This window comes from Metarhizium album (genome assembly GCF_000804445.1).
Source record: "Metarhizium album ARSEF 1941 chromosome Unknown scaffold_4, whole genome shotgun sequence".
Taxonomy (NCBI): domain Eukaryota; kingdom Fungi; phylum Ascomycota; class Sordariomycetes; order Hypocreales; family Clavicipitaceae; genus Metarhizium; species Metarhizium album.
Window position 1 is genome coordinate 1155174 of NW_024467578.1, and position 17628 is coordinate 1172801.

The window sequence follows — 17628 nt, forward strand, 5'->3', positions numbered from 1 at the left end:
TCAATACGGTAGTGTCACTCCAAACCAGATCCGAGAAACAGCCAAGTCACCACAATTCGGGACTTTCAATGCACACAATCAACAGTAATGATCCGACAGAGGTAACTTTTCATATCTACACACTTCGCATCACAAGTAGACTCAAAGCTAATTTATGTTGTAGTATGATCTTACGTTAAATGTTGCTGTATCAAAAAACGAGCTTGAATTTGCACTCTGGTACCACAAGCATTCATTCACACGAAGCCAAGTGGATAATCTGGCAGTTGCATTTGAAAGAGCTTTACTGAGTTCTGTAGCCGTTGCGGATGCAAAAGTCCGGGATATTGATCTACTGAGCGAATATCATCTTCAGTGGTTAAATTTGCGGAACAAGGTTGTCCCCGAGGCACGACAGCAGTGCATACATGAAGCTATCGAGCCGTTCTTCCTCTCTACCCCCTCAGCTCAGGCAGTTTGTGCGTGGGACGGCGATTTCTCATATGCCGAGTTGGACCAACTGTCATTATGCCTATCTAAAGTTTTAGCCCACCGGGGTGTTCAACCGGAGGTGTATGTGACCATACATTGCGAAAAATCCAGATGGACGCCTGTGGCCATGCTCGCCGTCCTCCGTGCTGGCGGCGCTTTTACCCTGCTTGATCCCTCTCTCCCTCTAGCCCACAAGCAAACCATCTGTGCAGATCTCAGGTCTCAGATTATGATATCATCTAACCTCGCCGTGGATGCCTCGTCGTTCGTCAGAGAGGTCATAATGATTGGCGATGATGAATATAAGAAGTGGATCATGCCAACCTCAGAGCCCACACGATCATTGCAGGCCCAGCCCGCACATGCAGCATACGCGGTTTTTACATCTGGTTCTACTGGGAAGCCCAAGGGCGTTGTTATTGATCATTCTTCGTTTTGTACCAGCGCGACAGCCCAACATAGATCCTTATCTATTGACCGTTCTACTCGCGTGCTACAATTTTCCGCCTACACCTGGGACGTGAGCATCATGGACCAGCTAGCAACGTTCATGGCGGGTGGCTGCGTCTGCATTCCTTCGGAATCTCAGCGAGTCAACGCGCTGGCCGAGGCGATTCAACAGTACCGTGCTACCTGGATTCAGACAACGCCGCCGGTAGTTCGTCTCCTCGAACCTGAACAGGTCTCGTCGCTACAAACCGTGATTCTCATTGGTGAAACTCCATCATATGATGATATAAAGATGTGGCGCCGTCGAGTATCTCTTCGGGAGACGTTTGGTCCGACCGAGTGTTCGGTTCTGGCCTTGGTTAACCCAGACTTGTCGTCTGATCCGAGAAACATTGGCCGTGAGAGCGGTTGTGTCTGCTGGATTGTTGACCCAGACAACCACCATAAGCTGGTAGCTGTTGGTGCTATCGGAGAGCTACTCATTGAAGGCCCAATTCTCGGCCGTGGTTATTTGAATGATCCCGTGAAGACGTCAGCAGCCTTTATCGAAAACCCAGCCTGGGCAAGGAAGTTCCGCCCCAAGCGGACTGTGCGACTCTACAAGACGGGAGATTTGGTTCATTATTGCGCAGATGGGTCCATCCGTTTCTTCCGCCGCAAAGATACTCAAATCAAACTCAGGGGCCAACGCATTGAGCCTGGGGAGGTTGAGCATCATATATCAAACAGCTTCGACGGCGCGGAACGTGTCGTAGTCGATGTCCTCGCGTTGGAATCGGAAACATCTCGCTCATTTCTGATTGCTTTTGTCAAGTCGCCTAGTATATGTGGGAGCAACGACGTTGACGTTGGTGATGAACTATTCGCTCCCCCGAGTATGGCATTCTCCAAACAGGTTGACCTCACTCAAGCGCGCCTGCAAAGCCAGCTGCCTAAGCACATGGTGCCCACGGTCTTTCTGCCTCTAAACTGGGTCCCTATGACAAGCTCTTGCAAGACGGATCGTCGACTTCTGAAACGAAAAGCAGCAGCACTGACTCGTTGTGAGCTAGAAAAATACATGAACGCGGGTGCGTCAGCCAAGGAGACTCCCAAGACCGAAATAGAAAACAAGTTACATCCACTCTGGGCCAAGGTGCTGGACCTAGATTCAGGGACAATCGGAATCAACGACGACTTTTTCCGCCTGGGAGGGGATTCCATTTCTGCTATGCAGCTGATTGTTCAGTGTCGCCGTATCGGTATTTCTATTGGCATGGAAGATTTCTTTCGTCACCGCACCCTTGCTGGAATTTCCAGCCATGCTCGGAACGAACGTAGTAATACTACTCCGTTGGCTGTGGAAAAGATGGACAATCACTTCCCCTTATCTCTAAGCCAACAATTCTTCCTCCGGTATTCCTCACAGGGCTGTGACTACTGCAATAATGGCGTTGTCATCAAGATCACTCGACGAATTGAAACTGACCGTCTGCGACAAGCGTTCAGGGCCATCATTGAGCGTCACTCCATGCTTCGAGCTCGGTTTAGCCAAGACTCTGAGGGCTCCTGGACGCAGCGCATCACATCCGAAACAGAAGAATCGCATCTGTTCCAGCAATTAACCATTTCTAGTCAGAACGAATTCACTCGGGTACTCCAGGATGCGCAGGCGTGTGTCAACATCCAGCACGGTCCGCTTTTTGTTACAGATTATGTGCAAGTGGATGGACAGGTAGACGATTATCTCGTTCTTGTTGCACATCGTCTCGTCGTCGATGCGATTTCTTGGCGCATTATACTTGGGGATCTGGAGGTTATATTAAGCGGGAAGAACCTTCTCTCTGAATTGAGTACGGTGTCAATGTCCTTCCAGGCTTGTTGCAATCTACAGACCAGTGCCACCTCCAGACATACTCCAACAAGAACCAGAGTCCTTCCTCGTCCAGGAAAACAAATCCCAAAGCTCTCCCCGCTTGAGCTTTGGGGTATGGTAGGACGCCCGAATCAGGTCAAACACTCCAAGACTATTACGTTTACAATTGATAATTCCACTACCAATCTGCTGTTGGGACGTGCCAACCAGGCATTTCGGACAAAGCCAGCCGAGATCCTACATGCGGCGTTGATTCATTCTTTCCTGCAGATCTTCACGGAGTGGACTCCCCCAGTCATGTATAATGAACGCTACAATCGTGACCCTTTAGACGAGTCCATCCATATTTCGCAGACGGTGGGTTCGTTTACTACAATCGATCCCATCTTCGTCGAGGTCGACAACCGTCAAGGTCTCACGGAGATAATACGTCGCACGAAAGATGCCCAGCGCTCGGTTCTTGCAAACGCATGGACTCATCTAGGATCGAGCTCCAAAGATTTGCCAGACTTGGAGCGCTCATTGCCGAAGCCGTTCGAAATTGTCCTCAATTATGAGGAACTGAAAGAGCAGCCCGAGCATGAAAACTCGATCCTGCAAATTATCAGATGGTCACATGCTCAATGTCAAATAGTCGATATAAACCCAGAAGCGCTGCGCCTCGCGCTTATCAATGTCTCGGCAACCATTGTCAAAGGGGAGCTAGTGACGTATTTTACCTTCAACCAGCAAATGAAACATGGTGATTCGCTGAGACTCTGGGTTGATGAGTACCGAAAGTCGATCATCAGAGCAGTTGATGATCTCTCTCACGCATCCCCAGCGTACACACTTGGTGACTTCCCCTTACTCGCAACTACATACGAGGATCTTGACTCCTTTATTGCCAGCGTCCGGGGTCAAATTGGCCAGCATGATGGAGAAATCAGCGCCATTATACATGATGCATATCCGTGCTCTCCCATCCAGCGCGGTATCCTACTCAGCAAGTCCAAGGATAATGATCTTTATAGCCCTCGATTTACGTGGAAACTTCGGGTCGCTGGTCATGATTCTGTTGATATGATTCGGCTCCAAAAAGCATGGGAAATGGTCCTCCAGCGACACCCGGTTTTTCGAACAGTTTTTGTCCAGAGTAGCTTGCATATGGAGTACTACAACCAAGCAGTCATGAAATCAATACCGGACAACATCACCATAGTCGAGTGTGAGGACGGAGATACGATGAAACTGATAAATGCTCATCGTTCCACGCCTGCGCACCGAGATCGGAATGCTCTCTGGCACCTCATTTTATGCCAGGGCAAGACGGGCGACACCTTTTGCGACTTGAAAGTCAGCCACGCCTTGATTGATGGAACGTCCATAGCCATTCTTACACGCCAAGTGCAGCTAGCATATGACGACGTACTCCCTGCAGGCCTTGGACCCCCCTACAGTGACTATATCCGATATCTACAATCTACCCCGAAAGATGCCATCATTCATTACTGGAAGGAGAGGCTCTCCACCATGTCGCCGTGTATATTCCCCAGAATTAGCAACTATAAAAGACCGTTCTCTGTCAATAGCAACAGGCGAGAACTACACTCTGTCGGGCTAGACATCGAGGATGCCTCAATCATCTACCAATTTTGCAGGAAATATGGATTTACCATCTCCAACGTCTTACAGGTGGCTTGGGCTCTTATCTTGCAGTGCTTTACCACCTCCGAATCCGTTTGTTTTGCATACGTCGCTTCTGGTCGCGACGCCCCTTTGCCCAACATTGAAGAAGCCGTGGGTCCTTTTATCAACGTTTTGATCAGCCACATGTCGCCAAGTCCTGACACACCGTTGCTCGAAGTGTTGCGGGCTAATCAAGACGCTAACATTGACAACCTGAAATATCAAAACTGCTCCCTTGCAGAGATATTCCATGCTATGTCCTTGGGCGCAGGGGAACTGTTCAACTCCAGCATGTCAGTGCAAAACAGAACTTCAGACCACGATTCCTCCAATTCATCCTTGGCATTCTCAGTAGTTGATGGGGAGGACCAAACAGAGGTAGAGTACCAGAAGGCCTTAGCTTACTGCCTTGTAAATGTAGTTCTAACGTGTGATGATCTAGTACGCCATCGCGATACACGCCCTCGTAGACAAGGTGGGCATCTCCCTTTCTCTTGATCACTGGAAGGACGAACTCCTTTCGACGGAGCAGGCCCAGCAGCTACTTCGTACAATGGAAGCGGTAGTTGTGAACATCGCCACATGTCCCAACGTCAACGTTGGACAGGTAGGATTGCTAAGCCCCGAGGAGCATGCACAACTACACAAGTGGAAAAAGGAAAGCCCTGCGGCCCTCAGTTCCTGCGTACACGACCTCGTGGAGCGACATTTTGAACGCTGTCCCTCCTCCCTGGCAGTCCACTCTTGGGAAGGCGATCTCTCATATCGGGATCTGGACTGCCTGTCGTCCAGACTTGCCGCTCAACTTCTGGACTTGGGTGTCCGACAAGGCACATTTGTTGCCTTGCTTTTCGAAAGGTCTATGTGGGCCGTCGTTTCGGTCCTTGCTGTGATGAGATCTGGTGCTGCATTCGTTCTCCTGGACCCGACTAGCCCTGCAAATCGCCAGGAGCAAGTGTGTGCGGATGCGGGCATCAAAATCATTCTCAGCTCAAAAGCTAATCGAGTTATGGTGAACGACCTTCCGGTTCATGTTGTCGTAGTGGGCAGAGAAACAGCGTGCCTCTGGAGTTCTGGCGCAGTCCTGCCATCTGTTGCAACGCCTCAGAGTGCTCTGTCCGCTGTGTTCACCCCCGAGTCCTCAGGGAAGCTGAACAGGCTCGTTATCGACCATGTCTCGTTCTGTTCGGCCGTGGAAGCAGTGAAAGGGCCTATGGGGATGGACAACAACACCCGAATGTTCCAATTTGCTTCATATGCATCTCAAATGAGCATTGGCGATCAGTTGATGGCGCTATCACAAGGAGGCTGTGTGTGCATCCCTTCTGAATCCCAGCTGGAGGACATGGAAAGTGCGATTGGTGATCTGGATGCGAATTGGGCAAATCTCACTCCCTCCATAGCTCGGAGCATCAATCCTTCCAGCGTGCCATCCCTCAAGACGATATGTATCGGCGGTGAGCCCACGACTGGCTCGGATGTGGCACGCTGGCAGGGTTCTGTCCGGTTGGTCAAAGGCTATAGACCGGCCGACTTCCCATTCCATGGTACGATACAACCCAACGCTCTGGACGCATTAGACCCGCGCAATGTCGGCGTGGGAGTGGGTGTCTCGTGTTGGATTGTAGATTCTTCGAATCATCAAAGACTCCTCCCTCTAGGTGCCGTTGGAGAGCTCGTTCTTCAAGGCCCGATTCTTGGCCTCGGCTGTGTTGCGAGCCAGAGTCAAAATTCTGCCTCTTTTATTGAACCTCCACCTTGGTTACAACAGTTTGAACCAATTGGTCCTGGCCGGCTTTACAAGACCGGTGACCTAGCTCGATACCAATCCGATGGGTCGATCCTCTATATGGGGCGCAAGGACGCACAAGTCAAGATCCAAGGTCAGCGACTGGAACTTGAAGAAATTGCAGCTCATATCCGGCAATATTTCTCCCAGGCCAAGGACGTGGTTGTCGACGTGATTAGGCCTGATAACGGGAGTGCGAAACCAATCTTAGTCGCATTCATCAGCCACTCCTTCAACGCCACTGTTGATGACTCTTACAACGTTGCTTTTATTGAAGCTTCAGCTGATTTCCATATGGAAGTCCTCAAGGCTCAAACCGAACTCCCAGACCTGTTACCGCCTTCCATGGTTCCTGCGGCATTTCTCCCTGTGGATAGGATTCCGCTTAGTCTCTCGGGCACAGTGCACCGGAAGCTTCTTCAAGAGGCCGCCTCACATCTTTCACCGAGCCAAATATACGCATACGCCGAGACTAATGGCCTAAATGATCAAAATGGAATTCCAGCAAGCGAACTTGAGAAATCATTGCAAGCTTGCATTGCACGTGTGCTCAACAAGAACTCTAGCCACGTAGGTTTGGACGAGAACTTCTTCCGCTGCGGAGGAGACTCTATCAGCGCCATGATTCTTGTTTCTCAGTGTCGTCAACGAGGAATGGTCATGACTGTTGCAGACGTCTTCCGGCACAAAACGATTCGACGATTGGCTTCCCATATTCAGTCAGCCAAGGCAACAGCAGCGGGAGAGGAAGAGACTGTGGGAACAGTATTTCACCTCTCCCCAATTCAACAGGCGTTATTTGATCGTATCCCAGAGGGCCTAAACAATTACAGTCAGAGCTTTTTAGTCAGGCTCAGACGACCAAGGAAATCTATCGAGACTGCGATAGCAATTATAGTGAAAAGACACGCAATGCTCCGCGCTCGTTTCAAGAAACAAGCCGGGGTCTGGGTACAAATGGTCACTGATGATATTGAGCATTCATATCGTTATCGTAGCCTAGCGATCTCTGTTGCGGAGACTACTAGGTGCTTCGTGGAAAGCCAACGAGCCCTTGACTTCATGCAAGGCCCCTTGTTAGTGGCAGACCATATGACTGTCGGAGAGAACCAGTATCTCTTCCTCGCTGCGCACCATCTCGTCATTGACCTTGTCTCATGGCGGACCCTTTTGAACGACCTCGAAACGCTACTGGCAGGAGAGTCGCTCCCGCCTCTATGCTCCTTGCCGTTCCAGGTCTGGTGTAATTCACAAGCCGAATATGCGAAAAATCATCTCAGGCCATCAAAGACGCTTCCATTGCTATCGACTTTTGCCGATTTTGAGCTCAATGTTGAAGAATACTGGGGTCTGCCAAAAGGATCCAATATCCACGCAGACGTGACGTCTACCAAATTCACTGTTGATCCATGTGTCACGAAGCTGCTTCTCGGGCCTGCAAATGAGGTACTGCAGACTAAGATTGTTGAGCTTCTGCACGCCGCAATTCTGCTCTCCTTTGTCAAGTCATTCCCAGACCGTCCGCCCCCAGTTATATACCAGGAAGGTCATGGAAGGGAACCATGGAACAGCTCGGTGGATGTCTCGGGAACTGTTGGTTGGTTCACAACGATATGGCCTGCCCTTATTCGCGTGTCGGCGGACTCGACCTTTACTGAAGTGGTACAATTAACAAGAGAAATTCTACGCCAGACACAAGCCAACGGTTGGAGCTACTTTACTGCCCGGTATTTGCATCCCGAGGGAAGTAAGCGGCTTACCCTCGCAGAACCAATGGAAATTCTTATGAATTACCATGGAGGTTACCACAATCTGGAGAGCAAAGATACTATCCTCCAAGTCTCACACGATATTGTGGATATTCCGCCAGGCATAGATCCGCAAATGCCAAGGGGTGAGGTCTTTGATATCGAAATTTGGGTATCTGGGGATGCTTTGCAATTTGATTTCACTTATAGCAAAAATTCTCTGCGCCAAACGTCCATCCGTGCCTGGATATCGGCATGCCAGATTCTCCTCCAACATGCGGCCGAGGAGCTGTGTACCGCCTCTCACCAACATAACTTGAGAAATTTCCTGCAGTTGCCACTGGCCTCTCCTGACCACCAGTCTTCAGACCTTGCTTGTCCTATTGGCGTTAACCCAGCGTCGGTGCAGGACGCCTTTCCTTGCTCGCCCGTACAACAAGGCATATTGTTGAGCCAGGGACGAAATCATAAATTATACACTACCAGGACGGTCTGGAAGATATCGAATCCAGATTCACATCGGCCCATCTCAATTGATCAAATTCAACAGGCGTGGGCCCAGATCGTGATGAGACACCCAGCGCTTCGGACAATCATCACCGAGAGTCCCTCCCGCGACAGGGTCTACGATCAATGGGTCATTGATCACGGAGCCGGTAAAGTCATAGTTCTGGATTCAACCGACTCTCCGTATGAGCCCCTAGGGACTTCTCCCTGGCAATTCATCATCAAGCGAGCATGTGATGCAGAGATCCTTTGTGAGCTCGCCATCAGCCACGCGCTAGTCGATGGTGTCTCAGTTCGTATTCTTGGCACCGAGTTGAGCCGCACGATCGATGGAAAGCCCGTTGGCTATCCGGCTATGCCTTACAAAGATTACATTTCTTACCTGAAGTCTGTTCCCCGGCAGCAGATTACTGACTATTGGGGGGGTTACCTCAGTGACGTCACTCCAACCCTGTTCCCCATCTTGAACGACAATTCAAAGGACCAGTTACACTTTGTGACTCGCTGCATTGACGCACAGCGTATCAGAAAGTTCTGCAAGACGTATGGATCGACGATATTCAACGTGATACAGGTAGCCTGGGCACTCGTCTTACGCTGCTACGCAGGCACAGACGATGTTTGCTTTGGCTACCTAGCATCCGGGCGAGATATTCCGCTCTCCGGTGTTGAGCACGCGGTTGGTCTGTTTATCAACATGTTGGTGTGTCGCCTGCAGTTGGATGGCAACCTCCCCATGCTGGCAGTTTTGCAAGAAAACGAGACCAACTTCATTCGCAGTCTCGACCACCAACATTGCTCACTGGCGGAAATCCAGCATGACTTGGGTCTTAACAAGGAGCCGCTTTTCAATTCTATCATCTCTTACCAAGCTTCTTCTCCCATGCAAGAAGAAGTGCAGGACCTGGCACATAGCAAACCGCCGCCAGCCTTGTTAGAGACGGTGGGAGGAGAAGACCCTACTGAGGTACGGATTTGTTTATTTTTGTCCCTTGTCGAAGACATGTTTTTCCCTTGTTGAAGACCCATTCCAACAATACAAAACATATGTACAAGAGCAGAGAAATTCCCATAAGCTAACATGCAACCTAGTACGGATTGGTGATCAACGTGGATGCCGACAGCAGCCAGGTCAGCCTTTCCCTGAGTTTCTGGGACACCTTCCTCACTCCCGAGCAAGGATCTAGACTGTGTGATAGATTAGTGCATGCTATTTCCAGCATCGCCGACAGTCCCTCCACAACCGTTGGCGACCTCGATCTAGTTACTCAGGAGGAGCTGAACATTATTCACTCGTGGAACACGCATTTGCCGCAGACGGAAGAGGTGTGTGTCCACGATCTGATCATTGACCAATGCCGGGCCCGTCCCGAGGCACCAGCCGTCTGCGCATGGGATGGAAACTTGGACTACAAGAATCTTTATCTGCTCTCCACAGGGCTGGCGGCGCAGCTTCAGCTACTCGGGGTTGGACCCGACGTCTTTGTGCCGCTACTCTTCGAGAGGTCGAAATGGGTCTCCGTGGCGATGTGGGCGGTTATGAGAGCCGGTGGCGCATTCATTTTGCTGGATGACTCTTATCCAGAAGCCCGTTTGCGTGAAATTTGTGAGACTTCACGTTGCCCTCTTGTTATTTCCTCGTCCTTGAACTATGGGAAGGCTGCACTGCTCACTGAGCGAGTGGTTGTGGTCTCGCCGAGCGAGGCCGTGCAATGGGAGTCAGATCTAGGGACAACTTCCCTCCAGCAAAATGTCCTCCCTCACCATGCTCTCTACTGCGTCTTTACCTCTGGTTCGACCGGTAAATCAAAAGGGGTCGTCATCGAGCATTCGAGCTACGCGACAAGCGGCCTATCGCTCCAAAAACGACTGAGAGTTGGGAACCAATTTCGAGTATTCCAGTTTGCCTCGCACGCGTTCGACGTGAGCATCAGCGACTACCTGACAACGTTCATGGCAGGAGGTTGTGTATGCGTTCCCTCTGAAGCAGACCGAATAAATGATATCCCACACGCGGTGCAAAAGCTTGCCGCGAATTGGATGCATATCACCCCGTCCGTCGCGCAAACTATCGACCCGTCGCAAGTAGAAGGGATCAAGATCTTGGTCTTGAGCGGCGAAGCTATCAAGACAGACAACATCAAGACTTGGGGACAGTCGGTTCATCTCATCAATGCATACGGGCCAGCCGAGTGCTCCGTAGACTGCGTCGTCAACGACCAGGTGGCTTCGAGTCCTTCAAGCATTGGATACGCAAGCGGCGCGAGGTGTTGGGTCACCGACAGAAACAATCCCGCTCGACTACTTCCCATCGGCGTTGTTGGGGAGTTGCTCGTCGAGGGTCCCGTCGTCGGTCGCGGATATCTACATAATGAAGGCCAAACTCGGCAAAACTTTATCGAGCCGCCTCTTTGGCTCGAGGACTTTAGAGGCCAAGCTTCCTCTCCACGGCACGTGTACAGGACAGGGGATCTCGTCCAGTATCTACCCGACGGCTCCCTCAAATACGTTGGACGCCGGGACGGCCAAGTCAAGATACACGGCCAGCGTGTCGAACTAGGGGAAATTGAATCTCATCTGCTTCGTTTCTTCCCCGGGGCCCAAGACGTCGGCGTGGAGGTTCTCCAACGACCAGACGTTGCGTCCCAAAAGGCATTGACAGCGTTTATAAGACAGCGAACACTTGATTCCAAGGGAGACGAGTTTTCGACGCTCGAGCCCAGCCAAGAGTTTTACACAGACGTCCACATTGCAGAATCGCGACTCCTTCAGAGCGTGCCTCGGCACATGGTTCCGACAATGTTTGTTGCTGTCAATTACATTCCATTGACTAGGTCGGGCAAGATTGATCGTTCCAAGCTGCGTAGCCAAGCAACGAAGATCACATGGTCCGACGGGGGATCTGGTGTTCAGCGCAACTCGCAGCGACCATTGACCGAGACTGAGCGCACAATACAATTGACGGTTGCCCGGGTGCTGGAGCTTAGACCAGATGTGATCAACATTGACGCGGACTTTTTCCAGATGGGCGGGGACTCCATCACGGCCATGCAGCTGGTATCCCTCGCTCGTCATGAGGGTCTCACGCTGACAGTAAGACAAATATTCGTCTCTCCAGTGCTGGCAGATCTTGCCAGATATGCCCAGCAGTCCACGGCTGTGTCGATTCCGGCGGCACCTGTCGCGGAACCTTCAGACAAGACGGAGGACGGATTGTCGATAGATTTGCCTTGGGCAGACCTGCCCTTCGGAGAAGATGATGTGGTCGATGTTGTTCCTACAACAGATGTCCAGGCCTTTTCTGCAACGCGGCCGCAAAACTACTGGTTCCTGCAGTTCTCTGGACCACTGGACACGGCTCAGCTGAGGCGGGCTTGCTCAGAGCTGGTCGAGAAACACTCGATTCTCAGAACAGTATTTGTTCCGCACGCTGGCCGCATCCTGCAAGTCATCCTCCGCCGCATATCCCTGGACGTGACCGAGTGCGACACGGATCTGAAGGACTTGAGGGCATTTGCTGAAGCATACGGCCGTCAAGATTTCCCTTCTCAGACTCTATACGGGGCAGTGCCACTGGCCTTGACTCTTGTGAAGGGCAGCGACGGGCGTCACCTACTCATAGTGCGGATGACACACGCGCAATACGACGGTCTCTCCATACCCAAGTTGGCGGCGAACCTTGTTGATTTGTATCACCAACGAGCCGTCTCCATCGCCGCGGACTTTGCGACATATGTACGACACTGCAATGAGATTCAAACGGCGGCATCATTTGACTTTTGGAGACGTCTGCTCGATGGATCATCCATGACTTCACTATTTGGTCAGGCAGCAGCAACACGTGCACTGAGTGGTTCCCGCTCCTCGAGCCTCGTCGAGTCAATAGCAAGCGTGCCCCTGCCAACGCCTCCTCGCGGAAACACACTGGCCACGGTGGTGAAGACGGCTTGGGCGCTGGTTCAGTCCAAACTACTAGGGCGGTCCGACATCGTCTTCGGCCAACTAGTCAGCGGCCGCAACACGGGCGTCCCCGAGCTGGAGGACGTCATCGGGCCCTGCATCAACATCATCCCCGTCCGGGCTCGAATACAGCCAGCACAGAGAATCAGCCATCTCCTGGAGCAAGTCCAGGCCCAGCACGCGGCTACGATGCCGTTTGAGACGACGGGACTGCGCGCCATCGTCAAGAACAGCACCCCGTGGCCGGCAGACACCGACTTCGGGTCCATTGTCCACCACCGGTTCTCTCGGGACCAAAGCGCGCTGGAATCCGACGAGCTGTCGTGCCAGATAGACGCGTGGTCGCCGCTCTCCCTGCCCGCGATGAACGTGTGGGTGTCCACGGTGGCGGAGGACGACCGGCTGAGCATCAACATCTTCTCCCGCAGCGAGGTCGCGTCGCAAGCGCAGATGGATCGGCTGATGGCGGAAATGTCTGCCATGTTGGCAACGTGCACAGAAGGCGTGTACGTGCCCGTTGAGGACAGCCACGATGATTGGGTCCGTTTGTAGCGTCTGCCGCGCATCGTGAGCAATCGTCGTGCCAGAGAGATGAGGGGCAAAAGTTGGTGGAATATTGAGTTGATTTCTTCACACGCCTACGATTTTCTACAGAGGTTGTGACTTTTTTTCTTTTTCTTCTTCTTTTTTATTTGGGAATTGCTACACGGGCATGACACTTTGGCTACACGGGCATGACTCTTACACGGGCATGACTTTTACCACTTCTGATTGGTCGCATTGTCTCTGTTAACGACGCTGGATTCTGCCACCTCAGCCGCAAGTACCTGGGCCATTTTAACCTTGCTTCTGTGTAAATTACTTCATTTCGGCTAAGCTACTACGCAGCAACCCAGTGGTCGCGCAGTCGGGGCGACCCCCTCGAGCTTGCTTTCTTCATTTTCGTAGCTTTTAATAAACCATAATACGGCACCCTATGCTGTAGAGATAGCGACCAATTCTTTCACTACAATCTTGTTCTCTTCTCAAGACGTCAATGTCTTTGCCTCGCACACCTCCTCGCAGGTCGCGGAGCCCTAGTCCCAGTGATCAATCACAAAGAGGAAAGCGACACAAATCCAGTCGGCGACGCAGATCTAGTCCTTCCACAGTTGAAGACCGACCACAATCCGCGAGTAGCTCTGCTACGAGTATCGGTCAGTTCTACGGCCTCGGGGACGAAAATGCACTCGATAACCTGTTCGCCTCTTTCCCGCAAACACTTTCAAGTCTCCCACACCCCCATGGTTCACAGGGCCGCCATGAGCCTGCATGGGGCCTTCGATCTGACTATGAGATATATCTTCAAAATGACTTCTTCCGTGGAAAAAGATGGAGCCAGCGAGTCAGAGCGCTTATACCAGGCCCAGAATTTGATCCATTCGCCTCTGAACCTCCCGAATCACCCCCATCCGCCCAGCATCTCCCAACAAGGACAAGAGCCGAGTTCGAGTCCGCAATGCGCATAGTACGAGAGGTTACCGGCGAAGGTCGAAGGCTAACTGTAGACCTTGCTCGATCATACGAACGTGTACAAGCTTGGCGAGAGAGATGGGGATGGTCACCATTAAGTTTCGAAGCATATGACTCTCCTCCACCGTACTCTCCACCTCGTAGGTCACCCACACAACCTCCTCGAATATCACCGACGCCCGAAAATATTAGTTCCTCGCCTATGCGACAGTCTCTATCTCCCGCCCCGGAGCCAATTCCGAACCCAATAATCCCTGGCGACCCAGCGCCCTCGGCCGAAGTTCTTTTTAAAACAACCAACGCATTTGCAAAGGAGAACGGATTTGGTATTATTCGGCGGAATAAATATTCCTATAAGGGACGGTTGATTAGGTACTCCATTCAATGCGACCGGTTTGGACAATCTCGGGCCTCGGGGGGTTCTGGTCTTCGAACCCGAAGGTCTCGGAAGTGTGATTGCAAATGGATGATAATTGCTGAAGCCCTAGAGGAAGGCAAGTGGCTTCTTCGACAACATAGAGACCCGAAACATCACCAGCATAACCATGAACGGAGTATTACGCCATCTGCGCATGTTTCCCACCGCCGCCTTACTACACCAGTTAAAGCAACCATCGAGTCAGCAAGCCGTCGCGCGGGTATTCGAGCCAGTGATGTAGCTGCTATGGTTGAGGAGCAATTCCCCGATACAACACTCCTGCGGAAGGATATCTATAATGCCCGTTCGTTCATTAACCGAGAGAAGCTAAATGGCTATACACCTACTGCGGCATTGATCAAACTCTTTGATGAGAAGAAGATCCCATACATCGCGAAATGGGCCGATGATGATCCAGATAGACTGCTTGGTCTTGTCTGGACCTTTCCGTACTGTCTACAGATGTGGAAGCGCTTCCCCGAGGTTATTAGCTTTGATAACACATATAACACTAATCGCTTCAAGCTTCCTTTATTCCAGGCTACTGGCCAAACCTGTCTTGGAACTGTGTTCAATGCTGCATTTGGCTTAATAGATAACGAGAGGAGGGAGGGGTTCCAATTCCTTGCAGAGAGTGTTCGCAAGCTCATTACAAAACACTCACTCAGGGAACCAGATGTCATCATCACAGACTTCGACAAGGCTATGAAAGCTGCCGTTAATGATCAGTTTCCAAATGCACAGCAACAGCTTTGTATTCATCATATCCTTTCAAACGTTTTGCTTAAATCGAAGACTAGGTGGACGGGCCAACGTGAGGACAGTACTACTAGCCCTAGCGCTAGTGACAGTGAAGACATTCCCTCACAGGCGGATGGCGGGTTGAGCACTACAGATAAGCATCTGATCGAAGATCGGTCGAGTAGTGATAAGATTCCTCATACTTACCAAGGCGTTGTTTTAATGTGGAAAAAGGTTCTCTATGCCGAGACTGAGGAAGCGTTTGAGCAGGCATGGAGAGATCTTTGTAAAGAGTTCGACGACCAACGAGCGATCTTACAATACCTCTACTCGACTTATATGCCTGTTAGTGCTCAATGGGCACGTTGCTTTATCCGTCGTTATCGTAACTTCGGAATCCGAGTTACGTCCGGCACAGAAGCAAGCAACAATAATATCAAAAGCTATCTATTAAATGGCATGAGCCACCTCTACCGACTCGTCGAGGCAATGCAGGATATGATACATGACCAAGAACGTGCCTTTAAGGATGCCTGTGGACAGGATGATGTCCTGACTGCTCCACAATACCTAGGTTCGATGGGAAACTATCTTGGTGAACTACGAACAACCATGTCATCGAAAGGACTTGGGTTAATCAACAAGCAATACTGTATTGCTCGCAAATTTCTGCCGACGGGGAAGAATCCCTTCCCCGACTCTATTGGACTTTGCGACGACGACTGTACGGTCTCTATTGAGCTGGGAATCCCATGCTATCATAAAGTCTACGCAAAGCTAGATTCTGACACACGTTTCACTAAATGGGAGGTCCACCCACGCTGGCGACTACGGGAATCGGCATCTCAAGATCCATACCGACGAATTCTTGACCCGAAAGTTGCCACTGCACTACGTGGAAGGCCAAAGAATACAGCGCAGGTTATCCCAGAAAGCCTAGCTATTACATCAAGTAGCCGATCTGATAATCAACCAAGTGGGCGACGAGGTCGACCGCCAGGAAGTCTCAATAAGCCAACTCTTGCTAGGAGAGTGCATAAAGCTACTCGAGAAACCATCACACAAACTGGTGGCCAAATTGGCATCTCAGCCCAGCAAGGGCCAGGTAGACCTTCTAAAGTCCTAAATGCTGGGAATACGACAGGCGTGCGGTACAGTGGACGGAGGACGCAACGAAACATTCGCAGGACAAGGAGTCAATGGGAACTGGCTAAGAGTGATGACGAAGATCCAGATTGTATCGTTGTGAGGCAATAAATTAAGTAGACCACATCACGTCTTTTGCCAGTATTTGACAGTTACTGGCTAACAGTACAAGGACGGTAGTTTAATCCGAAATGCAGGCTTGCAAGATAGCAGAAGACCAATCGCGCCCACAACGATAAGTGACTGCAATTCATGGTGATGTAGGAGCTTGTTAGTGAAGTTGGCTACACCGCCTTTCCGAGGAAGTATCTGTGGGGCCAAGAAAGTATGCGACCAATCAGAAGTGGTAAAAGTCATGCCCGTGTAAGAGTCATGCCCGTGTAGCCAAAGTGTCATGCCCGTGTAGCAATTCCCTTTTATTTTCTCTTGCGAAAAATGGGATCCCTGTATCTAGACAGCCATCAGGATATAGGTCTTCCGGGCTCCAACTACTCCGTACGCAATAAACACGTAGATGAGAGTCGGAGACTCAGAAATTAGAACGGCCATGTCGACCCTGCAGATGCGTCACCCCAGTGCCGGGCAGCCTCTCAATGACGCAGTGACACAGACGCGCAGCAGGCTGAGTTGACGCGGCGAGACATTCAATGATTCAGCCGGCAAGGCCGCCGCCGTGGCTCGCCGCCTCGACAAAAGTTGAGCCGGCTGGCGCTGGTGCCGAGGCCCGTCGGTCCAATGAGGTCCTCGGCAACGACCACAGGGTCGCACAGGACACAGCACACCGCAAGAGATGGCCGGCACGGCTCAGAATCTTACCTGTCACCAGTGGCGGACTGCGGGCCGTTGCGGAGGCCTCGAATCCAAACGTCGCGGTTGGTCCGTTGGACGCCGAGCGCCAGCCCGAGGGCGGCTGAACAGGGGCCGCCATGCGATGGCAGGCAATAATGCTACCGTGATATCGAGCCCCAGCCACGGACATGCATGCGTACGAAGATGTGTGCGCATGTTGCGGCCGACGACCAAGGAGGCGGTGACGGGCGTCGGGAGTCGGGACGCGACTGCGAGAGACGGGGCACATGGGGTTATAGATATGAGGAGGCCGCGTCTCGCCCCGTCAGTCGCGTCCGCGCCGGCCCTGCCACCAGCCCAGAGATTGACTTTTTGAGTCCAGACGACCATGGGCATGGGCGCCAGCGAGCACAGCCACGGGGCGGACGGCGAAAGCAACGGCGGGGGGCGAGTCGACGGCGCGGCGGGGGCGACGCTGCGGCGCGCCGAGGAGACGGACGACTTGGTGGACGCGGTCAGGGCCCTGATCATCCCCTACATCCGGGCGGCGGACGAGGCGGCGGGCGAGAGAGCA

General features: G+C 51.8%; 2 protein-coding genes across 2 annotated transcripts in view; both read left to right on the forward strand.

Annotated features, from left to right (window-relative positions):
- MAM_02631 (Amino acid adenylation) overlaps positions 1-13000 on the forward strand; it is a gene marked incomplete at both ends in the record, with an annotated part of 28515 nt that extends 15515 nt beyond the window's left edge. The window contains 3 exons of the mRNA XM_040821430.1: positions 164-4822; positions 4887-9455; positions 9581-13000. Coding sequence (XP_040680844.1) covers positions 164-4822; positions 4887-9455; positions 9581-13000 — 12648 coding nt within the window. The remainder of the gene's footprint in view (positions 1-163; positions 4823-4886; positions 9456-9580) is intronic.
- A 1624-nt stretch (positions 13001-14624) lies between these two features.
- On the forward strand, positions 14625-16245 carry MAM_02632 (uncharacterized protein; the record flags this gene model as incomplete). Its single annotated transcript, XM_040821431.1, has 2 exons — positions 14625-15843; positions 16076-16245. 2 exons carry the CDS (start codon positions 14625-14627, stop codon positions 16243-16245), a joined length of 1389 nt encoding a protein of 462 aa, XP_040680845.1.
- Positions 16246-17628: the final 1383 nt, after the last annotated feature.